Raw genomic sequence first — 13,008 nt, 5'->3', positions numbered from 1 at the left:
AAAAACGACTGTCACAATATTACACAGAATGTCACAATATTATGACTAAAACATTACAATATTATGACCAAAACTAAAATGGACGTCTTAAGAAATTACACCTGTAAGCCAAACCGGTGAGAGAAGGGGCCAAACAGAAACGCTCTCTTCCTGTCAATCATTCTGGCCCGGTTTCACAGACCAGGCTTAAGGCTAGTCAGATTAAAATGAATGTTTGAGTTGTCTTAACTGAAAATAACTCGCCCTGACATGTCTTAAAATATATCAGTGCCATTGTATTGTCTTAAGATGCAGATCAGTCATGATTTTTTTCTAAGGCACTTTTATAAAAGTGACATAAATATCCTAATTTAACTAAGGCCTAGTCCAAGCCTTGTCTGTGAAACCGGTCCTTTGACTAAGCGGGCATGTCTGGAGCGCCGAGGGGGGTAAGGGGCGTGGCCTAACAAGTGCTTTAATTTGACGGAAGTTTGCAAATTGATAAAACAGCTTAAAGCACTTTTTCAAACTGACACAAAATGGCACTTATAGACGAATGATTTTGTCGTAAAATAACACACTGGAGTTAAATATCAGAATATCAGTGTATTTTATTAATCTCGTGTCAAATCAGAGTAAAATGTTACGAAAACTTAGAAGAAAAAGAATAGCAGAAACAACATAAAGTCCCACACAGGTGTTTAAGGCTGCGAGCACATCTTTATTCCTGAGGAGTTGGCGGGTCGTATTCAAATGACGGTGACGCAGACTGCCGCGTAGACCAATGGGAGGAGAGGGGGGCGTTCCCAACTATTTGTTCCAAACACGAATCCGGAGTGCGAGGCTCTTTTTCGCAGGTATGTACCAGCTGTGCAAAAGAAAACAAATTTATCGGATCTCGTTTTGATCAAATATATCTTTCAGTCGGTGTTTGAATGCTTTCTGCAGGGCTCGATCGTTCAGTAGATTAAAATGTGTTAATCTGGGCTGTTTGTTCGATCATGGTACATTAAGGAGAGAAAAAGGGGCAAAGCTTTGGCCAACTAAAGCCCCAAAGAAAAATCTATCCGTGTCTTATGACACATAAAGTCGTCCGTGTGTGTCCGATGTTTTCGTGAGGTCTTTTATAACTTGTTTTTAATCCTAAAGCAGTGTTTAGATCTGTAGTTGTGTGTCTGGTGTTCAGAGGGGGAGGGAAGATCTGCTCATACACGGTTAGACATTTTCCCCTTCAGTCAGTAAACAAAGAATATTAGATCAGCCAGCGTGTTTCTGTAAAAATGCGTGATCGGATCTCTCTTTTCACACCATCGCGCGATCACATATACAGAGTCCATGTTTACGCCACCCGATTTTTAGTTCCCATTTTGACTTTGGGTCTGATTACTAAAGGACAACATGATAGAGGCGTGTGTGTTCGAGCTCTGGCTCAGTGGTGTCATGTTCGTATGTTCTGGCTTGATCCAGAAAACACGCGTTAGCAGAGCTGTGTCTAATAGACGCATTTAATGGTGTTTAAATGCCAGTCTTTTGTTCGCTGTCGTGTTATAGCGCTCTCTAAACATCATGTATATTTGGGGTACTCTGCATCAATATCGGTGCAAACTCGTTTGCTCTGTTGGTCTAAGTAGTCGCGGTTCGGGCTGTGTTGGGTTTTGGTCGTATTTTGAGCGAAACGCGGTTCCGGAACAGCGCTGCGGTGCACACATACACACGCGCGCGCCTGAGCTCAGACTGACTGCGGACGGACGGATGGGGCGAGAAATCCCGGGCACTAGCTTAAACTCCGCCTCTCGTGGGCGGAGCTTAAAATGTGTTCACGTCATACATAACACCCTCTCCCAGCGCTTGGCCAATCAGAAGCAGGGATTTCTCGAAGTAAACGCCTTTCTGGTGCTACGTCATAGTATACTCGCTCTCAAAGCGGCCCGCCAATCAGTGTTAAGGATCGTGTAAAAGGCGTTTATTAAGTAAAATCCCTGCTCTTGATTGGTTAACCACTCTGAGGGGGCGTAAGGAATGACGTAACCTTAGATGGTCACGTGTGGCAGAAGTTCAGGAAGTTATTGTGAAAGCATTCAGACGTAATGCCGCGAAAATGGGTTTTTACATTAATAAGACAGAGACTGATTGTTCGGTAATGTTCAAGTTACATTTGGGTTAAGTTATATGAAGCTTGTTGTTGCTCATTTTCGAGTCGGCGGACAAAACAGCGACGAAACGATCAACGTGCTGATAAAAGCTAGTCGCCCTACGAGCTGTTTTAACAGTGTCGATAATAAACTGAGTGTGAGTGTGTGTGAGGGAGAGAATTAGTTAAGTTTTGGCTCCACCCCTGAGAAAAAATGATAACGTATATTTTGAGTGACAGTCAAAACGTTCAATAAAAATACGACCTCCTTCCCCGTCGGCGTCCTATGAGCTAAGAGCCTATCGGAGAGCCAGTAGGCGGAGAATGGGCGCAAAACCGTCTAAGCCCCGCCCATTCTCAACGCTTGTTTTCAGTCGGATTTGTTGCGTTAGTTGATTTTAAAATCTGTTTTAAAATGTTTTATACCTTTCCACAAAGAGTTTTAATGTTTCGGCTGTTTTAACTACTGTTGAATGTTCACGGTGTAGCGTGAGCTCGTGTAAAAGAAGCAGGTGAGTCTCGGTGCTCTTTATATCTGTTTCGAGTTTTTCTACTTTATACGTCGTTGCGTTGGTTTTCTTTCAGACGGAAACTATCGTGCTTAGTTTTCACCGTTGCTTTGATAAAAGCGAATGATTTCCTGACTGAAGTTTGCCGCTTTTAATCGCGAGTTAGCTAGCTAGCATTTTCTCCCTTCATGTGTATGACGGACACACACACGATTCACACTATATACACGTACGTACACACACACACAAACTATACACATATTTGTGCGTAGGTTATACACTTCACGCAGTTGTACTCGCATAAAGTCTCTCTTACACTCACATAAAGTTATACACATACACAGACACACACCTTCTATATATAAATACACGCGCGCGCGAGAGTCACGTGTCAGTTTTTGTTATTTTCATTGCTTATGTGTCAGTAAACAAGAATGTAAACATGAAATCATTTCGGTATTATTATGTGAAGTTGTAAAAATAAAAGTCGTTCGAATCAATCTTTTTGCTCGTATTTGTCCTCCAAGAACACCTTAAATTTACACTGAATGCATAGTTGTTTTAAGTGTATAATATTCTTTATTTCACCCTAATATGCAGTGTTATACTATTATTCTAAAATACTTTTTTGTCTTTTAAACCCTTAATTTGTTTAAACAACAGTCTAACCTTGATCTATAATGAAGAGCTCTGCTTTGATGTCCAAACTTGTTTATTTAAAAATATCTATATATATTGTATCTATAGCTTCATATAGACTTACTGTTGATTATTGGGTTGAGTTTTGAAAAGTGAAAGTGACCTATTTGTCAGTTATGTTGACCCATAGCCGAAATGTGACCTCTGCATTTAACCCATCCGGTGAGTAGCACACGCACTGCAAGTCGTGAACACACACCCGGAGCACTCGGAATGTTGGTAACCACACTGGTCCCATTGTATGAACACAAATCCAATGAGACGTTTCTCAAAATATCTCTTTTGTGTTCTACTGAAGAAAGAGTCATATACAGGTCTTGATCATGAGAGTGAAAAAATAATGACAGAAAAGGATGTTGCTATTTCTGTGTGTAATGTAGGCAACATCAGAAGTTTTGAACAGATGCATTGTGGGTTTTTTCATAAGGAGCTCTTGTGTCTTGGCTCTTCCAGGTCTTGGTGCCCTCTGAGTATGAACACAGCATGAGGAGGTGTTTAGAGGATCAGGAGGCAGTGTTCACCCCACAACAGCGCAGGCTACCCAGCAGTGCCGAGGGCTTCCAGCACAGGGTTCTTGCCCCGGCGCCTGCCGTCTACGAGGCTGTGGCTGACGGCATGCAGCCTACGCCGGGAATACAGTATCCTGTTTCCCAGGGGTACAAGGTACTGAAACTCACCATCATGGCACATTTTAAATCGGAGGATTATGTTCCCACTGCGTTATGTTAACCCATAATATTCCAAAACCTTTTGTCAGCAAGAACTGAAGACGACCAAAGTGTCTAAACCTAAAAAAAGTGTTTGGAAGATATAAATGAATTAACTGGAAAATATACAAAAATGACAATGTAAAACTATTAAAAGTTGGAAATTTATGAGGTGTCTGCTTTTTTAGGTGCCCACAGTAACCCAAAGCTCTGGTCATGGTCACACCCCCAGCCCGGCGGTCCACAGCGGGGCTCACCATCACAGTCCAGCGGTGCAGTCCCACGTTCCTGCTCCAGTGCAGGGCCACGCCCACCCTCCCGCCCCCTCTGCATCTGTGCAGGGGCAGCAGCAGTTTCAGAGACTGAAGGTGGGACGTGGAAATTTGCGTGTGGACGATTTGTGAGACAAATAACAGCATGCGATGGCTAAATTGGATCATCTTTCTCTGTCCTGCAGGTGGAGGACGCCCTGTCTTACCTGGACCAGGTGAAGCTTCAATTTGGAAATCATCCGCAGGTCTACAATGACTTTTTGGACATCATGAAAGAGTTCAAATCCCAGAGGTGAATTTTTTAAAGTCTGTTAGGTTTGAATGCAAATAAACTACTGTTTAAAGTTGATGCTTATAAAATGTTTAACACGCCTGTCTTTCATTGTGCAGTATCGACACCCCGGGCGTAATCAGCAGGGTGTCCCAGCTCTTTAAGGGTCACCCCGATCTCATTATGGGGTTCAACACGTTTCTTCCGCCGGGATACAAGATCGAAGTTCAGACCAACGATTTGGTTAACGTGACCACGCCCGGTCAGATCCATCACATCACGCCACATGGCATCACTGTGCAGAACATCCCGACCGGAGCGGCTCCACAGCAACAGAACCAGATTCCTGCAAACCCGACCAGCACGGCTTCCACGCCACCCGCCCAGCCTGCGCCGAAAAGCAAGGTTTGACAAATTACCTGTTGTGTTGTGTTTTATTTCAGTTTACTTTATGGAGACTGTGAGGATGCTTTTTGCACTCTAAAACCGTGGCACCTGGAGTTAATGTTTAGTTCGGTCAGGGTCACTGATTTTTCCATCTTCGTCTCTCCAACCGCTGCAGTCTCCTGCTCTGACCCCGAGCAGTCATCCCAGCCCCTCCATCCCCCCTTACGTGTCGCCGCGGTCGCCCCCGCTGCAGCCCCACGCCCCCGTCGGCAACACGCCCTCTGCCCCTCCAATGCAGAACAACCAGCCTGTGGAGTTCAACCACGCCATCAACTACGTCAACAAGATAAAGAACCGCTTCCAGGGCCAGCCCAACATCTACAAATCCTTCCTCGAAATCCTGCACACATACCAGGTCGGGTTTAACACCCAAAACACTGTAAATGTACAAAATTAAGAGTTTGTGAAACTTTTTCACATTGAACATAGTGGTTTGTACATTAAGCATTTCCAAAAAACGATTTATACAACGCATATCAGGAGTGAGCCCTTGAGGATTTGGCAGCAAAATGGATAAACACCATTTACTGCAATGGAGTCATAAGATGTGTGTTACAGGCGCTATAATAAAGATGCTAATAATCCGTTTATGCGGCGGTTTGTTAAACAGAAGGAACAGCGCAATGCTAAAGAAGCTGGCAGCAGCTACACGCCAGCATTGACAGAGCAGGAGGTTTACGCCCAGGTTGCTCAGCTCTTCAAGAACCAGGAAGATCTGCTCTCAGAGTTCGGCCAGTTTCTGCCCGACGCCAACAGCTCTGTGGTGAGTTATACTGTGGCCCTGCCTCCTTGGACTCCGCCCCCTGTACCCAAGCATCATTCTAGTTTGAGGATCTTTTAATCCAAAACTTGAAAATTCTGAAACCGCACCAACTGTCACTTTGTGGTGGTCAGGTCGTATGCAGTGAAAAAGTGATGCAACATGACTTTTTGACCAACGTCTCCCCTTTTTCCAGCTGTTGAGCAAGACTGCGGCAGAAAAGGCCGAATCTGTGCACAACGATCACGGCGGAACCGTTAAGAAACCGCAGCTCAATAACAAACAGAGGCCCAATCAGAACGGCTGCCAGATACGCAGACACTCAACTACAGCCGTCACCCCGCCTGTGAAGGTACAGGACCATCATAAGCGTACTGTGCAACAACTGGAAATGTCAGGGAGTCTTAAAATGATCATTTCCTAGCTCTGGAAAGTTCATCAATTTTAGTTTAAAAATATGCAAAAATGATCATTTTCAAGCTCTGGAAAGTAAGTAAATTTTAGTTAAAAAAAACACTCAAATCAGGGGCCGTACTCATGAAACAAAATCGAATCAATCTTGAGGAAAAAAAACTAAGAACGGTCTTAAGAAGTTTTTTTGGGAATACAAAACATTTCTAACTTTTTTCTTAAATAAGAATTTAAGATAAAATATGTCAGTTTAGAAGAATTTTCTTCTTAAGAATAGGGTTGGGTATCATTTGAATTTTATCGATTTCGATCCGATTCTGCTCATCGATTCCCAGTTTCGATTCCACAGTTGAAGTAAAACATTTAGATATCAACCTGGGCTGCATTTTCCCAAAAGCATCGTAGCCTTAAGTTGATCGTAGCTCCATTGGTGACAATAGTTCTAAGATCAACTTAAGGCTACGATGCTTTTGGGAAATGCAGCCCTGTATGGTCATTTAGCCTGCTTATTGACGGGTTTTGTGTAAACTTAGCAACCATGTTTTGTCTGATATATTACAATTTGTATTGCCATAGCTTAACTACATCATGGTTAAACTGTAGTTAATATAATGAAACTATGGTCAATTTGTGGCTCCTGTGCTTTATCACAAGTTAACACATGCACATTTCTAAAAATATGCACACAGGAATTGATAAGTGGAATTGAAATTTTAGTTTCTGATTCCTATTCCTAGCCTTCCGATTCTCAATCGATTCCACTTTTCGATACCCAACCCTTCTTAAGACTGTTTCGTGAATCCTCCTCCAGTTGAGCAAATACATAAAAATCAGTGTTTAAAATAGTCTCTACCCTAAAACCACAATGGTGAGCTTATAAGAATGAATTGTAATCATTTCTCATTTGAGCGGTTGGTTATGATTTTGCTGGAAATGTCAGTTTGACATCATTTGAGTTCAAATGACAAAAAAAGGACTTTTATGTTTCAAACGGAGAAACTGAAGCAAATTTACTGATTGTAGCTTTAAAACAACTCTAAGGAAGCCATGTAAAGTGTTTATTTATAAGGATGAACGTTCCTGCTCATTGGCTAGAAATATTTGTGAATGCTGGAAGTCTGTTTGTGAATGCAAACATTAGAAAATGTTTTTTTAATCCTTCTCCAGTAGTCATAAATGTCTTTCAGCTGACTGATTAAAAACGTCTTCATTTGTTTGCGGGTTTAATTTGTTTTCCTGAACTGTCCTGCTTCATTTCTCAGACCAGTTTGTCTTTGTATTTTTCCAGAAAAAGCCCAAGTTATTAAATCTGAAAGATCCATTTGTGGCAGAGGCCGGCAAACAAGGTGGGGGAACTGAATCCCTCTTCTTTGACAAGGTGAGTTGCTGTGGATTAATGCTCTTTATATCTTATATTAAAGACCTTGCCATTCCGCTTTGACTGATGTTGATGTGTTTCCAGGTGCGGAAAGCCTTGCACAGCGCCGAGGCCTATGACAACTTCCTGCGTTGCCTGGTCATTTTTAACCAAGAGATCATTTCACGCGCTGAGCTGGTTCAACTCGTGGTTCCATTCCTGGGGTGAGAAGACTGCTTTTACGATTTAAAGTTTTAAAATGAACAGTCATGCTTTTGGAAGCGACTTTTTTAAATGATTCAAAATATTTGACCAAACCTTTTCAACAGAAAGTTTCCTGAGCTGTTTACCTGGTTTAAGAACTTCCTGGGATATAAAGAGATGTCACACTTGGAGACGTATCCCAAAGAGAGAGCCACAGAGGGCATTGCCATGGAAATCGACTATGCCTCATGCAAGCGTCTGGGCTCGAGCTACAGAGCTTTACCCAAGAGCTACCAGCTGCCCAAATGTACCGGCAGAACACCACTTTGTAAAGAGGTGAGAAACCATTGTTTATAAATCGCCACAATATGTAATGAAATAATGCTATCATATTGTGCAAACCTGATTTCTAAAGGGAAGTGTTTAAGTGAAGAAAAATATTCCGCTTTATTTCCTGTACATCAGGTGCTGAATGACACTTGGGTTTCCTTCCCGTCCTGGTCGGAAGATTCTACATTCGTCAGCTCCAAGAAAACTCAGTATGAGGAGCATATGTACAGATGTGAGGATGAGCGATTCGAGGTGAGACGCTGCCCTCACGATTGAGGTTTCAAAGCATTAGCGTAACGCTCCTCTTGATAAAATCCATGTTGATTTCTCCCCGCAGCTGGATGTGGTCCTGGAAACAAACCTGGCCACCATCCGTGTGCTGGAGTCGGTCCAGAAGAAACTGTCACGGATGTCTGCCGAAGAGCAGGCGAAGTTTCGATTGGACAACACTCTGGGAGGCTCCTCTGAGGTCATTCACAGAAAAGCAATACAGAGGATATATGGCGACAAAGCGCTGGACATCATCGACGGGCTGAAGAAGAACCCAGCCGTGTCGGTTCCCATCGTGCTGAAGAGGTTAGAGCGAAATAAAGAACAAATTAACAAAAGTATTTAATAATATTTAGTAGCTGTTGTTTTTATATTTCTAGTTTTCATTTCAACTTCAATGGAATTTATGACATTTTTGTAATGCGATTTTGAAGTGCTTTTGTCATTTGATTATTTTTAACATTAAGTTTAGTTTTATTTATAGTGTCTCAATACATTTTAGTTACTTAACCAAATCTAAACACAACTTAGAAATTATTATAAAAGTTTATTCTCATAATAAGTTTTTTAAATAATATTTAGGCATCTATTTTATGTTTTTTTAATGAAATGTTTTTAGTTAATAATAACTTTTTTTAAATTAAAATTTGTGTACTCAAAAATAAATGCAGTTTGTTTGGAAACAATGAGACATTTTAATCATGATGATTACATCTCTTCTGTCTCCTTAACCGTCAGGCTGAAGCTGAAAGAGGATGAGTGGCGAGAAGCTCAAAGGGGTTTTAACAAGATCTGGAGAGAGCAGAACGAGAAATATTACCTGAAATCTCTGGACCATCAGGGCATAAACTTCAAACAGAATGACACTAAGGTTCTGCGCTCAAAAACTCTTCTCAATGAGATCGAGAGCATCTTTGATGAGGTGAGACGTTCTTCATCTTTTAGAAAAGAATACAAGACTTTATTCTTCATGATTTTTCTCACCAAACAATCAATGTTTGTGTGTTTGCTCAGCGGCAGGAACAAGCTTCGGAGGATAACGCCGCGGCCCCCACCGGCCCTCACCTGACGCTGACTTACGACGACCGTCAGATCCTGGAAGACGCCGCCGCTTTGATCATCCACCACGTGAAACGACAGAGCAGCATCAACAAAGACGACAAATACAAGATCAAGCAAATCGTCCACCACTTCATCCCCGACATGCTCTTCTCTCAGCGGGGGGTGCTGTCGGACGTGGAGGAGGAAGACGACGACGAAGAAGAAGATATGGACCTCGACGAGGGGGCGTCCAAGAAGCACAATGGGCTGACGAGAGGAGCGAGCGGGAGCCCCACGAAGTCCAAAATGCCTTTCAGCGTGTCCACAGCTCAACGGCTTCGCTCCTGCGATGATCCGTACAACCTGTTCTATGTGAATAATAACTGGTACATCTTCTTCCGCCTGCACCACACGCTGTGTTCGCGTCTGCTGCGGCTCTAAGTGCAGGCCGAACGGCTGCTCGAGGATGACCTGAGGGAGCGCGAATGGGAGAGGGAGGTGCTCGGGCTCAAGCGAGATAAAAATGAGAACACGGCCATCCAGCTGCGTCTGAAGGAGCCCAGTGAGTTGAAATATCCTGTAATATTTATGTCAGATGCCGCAAATGTAACCCAGGGTGAAGTTGTGTTCGACTTACAAAAATGCTGTCTCTCTCTTTCAGTGGAAGTGGATGTGGATGATTATTACTCTGCGTTTTTGGAGATGTTGCGGAATCTGCTGGATGGGAACATGGAGGCGTCTCAGTACGAAGATTCTCTCAGAGAGATGTTCACCATTCACGCTTACGTCGCGTTCACCATGGACAAACTCATCCAGAACATTGTTAGACAGGTCAGTGTTTTTTTTTGTTTTGTTTTTTACAGTTTTTACATTATTTTGTCCTAAAAATGACAAAGCAAAACAGATTTTGTTTATTACGTGTTGTGTTGGTAGCTCCGCCCACTTCAGTCATTCTGATTGCCTGTGAGTTTTGTCTTGAATTTCATTGATGAAACCAATGATATCTCACCTAGGACTAGATATTTTAATTTGAATATTTGATATTTAATATTTGTCTTATTTTCTCTTTTTCCAGCTTCAGCACATAGTGAGCGATGAGATCTGTGTTCAGGTCACAGAGCTGTACCTGAATGAGAGCAGCCACTCGGCCACAGGTGGATCTCTGCTCACTCAGAGCAGCAGAACGGCTCCGGAAACATCTTACCAGCGCAAAGCCGAACAACTCATGTCTGACGAAAACTGTTTTAAGGTACAACCTTCAACCAAAGCCGAGTTGAGGGTAGTGTTTAAAAATTAAGGTTGCCCTATTAAGTTATGCAACTCTTTCTTTTCCTCTAGTTGATGTTTATGAAGAACCGAGGAAACATTCAGCTCACAGTGGAGCTCCTGGACACCGAGGAGGAGAATTCAGACGAGCCGATGGAGATCGAAGTGAGTTATTAAGTAGAAACGCAAACACAAATCTGTGTAGTACAGCCGCTGGGGTCACGTTTTAGGTTTTTTGTTTTGTTTGTGCGTAATGGGCATTGACGTTTCCCTCACATTGTGTTTATAGTGCTGGTCAGATTACGTCATGCGTTACCTGTCGTCCGATTTCATATCTCCAGACGTGAGAGATCATCTGGCTCAGAAGCCGGTGTTTCTGCCGAGGTACATTGACCTTGACATCATTTGCATACAAATCTAGCTTTTTGTGTAGCTGTATTTATTGACGCATCTTCCCGTTTTCATAGGAACCTGCGGCAGATTCGGAAGTGTCAGCGTGACCATGAGTCTCAGGAGAAGGAGATGAAAGGAGGAGGCAGAAAGGAGAATGCCGACAGCATGAGGATGGAGTGCATGTTCAAACTGAACTCCTACAAGATGGTGTACGTCTTCAAATCAGAAGATTACATGTACAGACGCACGGCGCTGCAGAGAGCCCATCAGGTAATGATGATATTTTTGCATAATATTCACGTTTTTTATTATTTTTATTTTCTCCTGTCAAAATATTTTCTGTATAGCAGCTTTTCCTAATGGAATTGAATTGAATAATGTCTCTTATACAGTCTCATGAGCGAGTGAGCACCCGTCTGCACCAGCGGTTTCACGCCTTGACCCAACGCTGGGCGAAAGAGCACGTGACCAGAGACATGGCCGCCGAGACCAGCAAGTGGCTGATGGGAGAGGGGCATGAAGGATTGGTGCCCTGTTCCACCACCTGCGACCCCGAAATCCTTCACTTCCAGCGTATTAATAAGTACAGGGTCAAGTACGGCAGCAGCCACAAGAGCCAGTGACATCAGCGAGCAGGGGCGGGGCTTGCACGGACCATGACAGAGCCAAGCTAACCTGTCATGTTTGTCCTGTGACATCAACACACATTTAAAGATTTTTAACAGTGTTTTTTCCTTTTTATAAGCTGCGAAAACCACAGGTCCCCCAGTGCCAAAACACGGGGCACCTGTCAGTCAAACCTGGTCCGGACCAATCAGCACAGCTCTTAATACAGACCTGCCCTCTGACCTGATATCAAGATCAGATCCGTGTTCTGTAGCATTTAAACGCCAGTTGAGGAGAAAGTGTGTTCGCTGGATTTGATAGTGTTTCTGTCTGTCACATTCGCAGGCAGCAGATCTAAATCTGATAGTCGACATGTCGGTTTAGATTCACTTAAATGACTTTTTATGGATAGAAAAAACTTTGGCAATTCCTCTAGTTTTGGAATAAGTGCACTTAACTTTAACACGAGAGCGATTTATTCTGCCACATTTCAAGGAAAACAAAGATCTGAGGTTCAAACAAACTTTCATTGTAATATTAGTATGAACAAAATACATTTTTATTTAAGATAAAGACAAAAAATAAAAAATGTGACTGCAATAAAAATCTGGGGCCTGTGTGTCAAGAATCGGAAAGCAGGTTTGTGTCTCTAAATGAAGATGAGATCGTGCTTATCACTGCACAGTACACAAGCTTACATGTCAAACACACACAAGCAGTTCAGCGGTTTTGTAAATAAAATGTAAATATTGCCAGACCTTTTTTATGCCACATGTGCGTGTTGTGTTTAGTACATTAGTGTGACGTTTTGAGAGAACGTCGCAAGAGCCCACATGGAAAACGATGAAAATGCAAGATGGTTTATTACAGTTTTTACCAAAGGGAGTTGATTGTTGAGGTTGGGTTGTGTTTTCTTTTTAGTGTTACCTTTTGTTTTTTCGCTTTTCCTTTGTCTGTTTTTTATTAGGAAAATGTTACTTTTCAAAAATATAAAAGTGTCCAGGTTCTTGTTTTTGAAATGGTAGTTTTTATAAGATATAAAAGCATTTTAATTTTTGATGTTTAATATGGATCTTGTTTCTGTACACTTTTATCACTGACAGTTTTCAGCTCTGGCAAACGCACACACACACACACAAATACACAACTGTATGAATGTAAAGGTCGTCATTGTTGTCAGAGGTTCCGGTCTTGACTCTGGATAGATTTCTGCTGGACAAATATAAATATAAATATATATACACATTTTAAAAATGAGTCGCAAAGCATGTCTTTTCGTGGATCATTATAGACCCTTTATTTGTATATTATTTAAATTAATAAAAATTACATTTGTAGCATAAGCATTTGGCTTC

General features: G+C 42.3%; 1 protein-coding gene across 1 annotated transcript; it reads left to right on the top strand.

The window, feature by feature from the left end:
• The first annotated feature begins 774 nt into the window (after positions 1 to 774).
• On the top strand, positions 775 to 12,996 carry sin3aa (SIN3 transcription regulator family member Aa). Its single transcript, XM_057329332.1, is given in 21 exon segments — positions 775 to 836; positions 3,772 to 3,981; positions 4,214 to 4,393; positions 4,483 to 4,589; positions 4,688 to 4,973; positions 5,131 to 5,370; positions 5,626 to 5,778; positions 5,972 to 6,127; positions 7,475 to 7,564; positions 7,649 to 7,767; positions 7,873 to 8,083; positions 8,213 to 8,329; positions 8,415 to 8,653; positions 9,086 to 9,269; positions 9,362 to 9,950; positions 10,050 to 10,219; positions 10,464 to 10,637; positions 10,727 to 10,819; positions 10,944 to 11,038; positions 11,122 to 11,317; positions 11,440 to 12,996. Coding segments are annotated over 20 exon segments (3,810 nt in total). The 5' UTR covers positions 775 to 836; positions 3,772 to 3,801; the 3' UTR covers positions 11,671 to 12,996.
• Positions 12,997 to 13,008: the final 12 nt, after the last annotated feature.

The sequence above is a fragment of the Triplophysa rosa genome, linkage group LG3 (genome assembly GCF_024868665.1).
Source record: "Triplophysa rosa linkage group LG3, Trosa_1v2, whole genome shotgun sequence".
NCBI lineage: Eukaryota > Metazoa > Chordata > Actinopteri > Cypriniformes > Nemacheilidae > Triplophysa > Triplophysa rosa.
The sequence above is the reverse complement of the archived record's forward strand: the minus strand, read 5'-3'. Positions and strand labels throughout refer to the sequence as shown.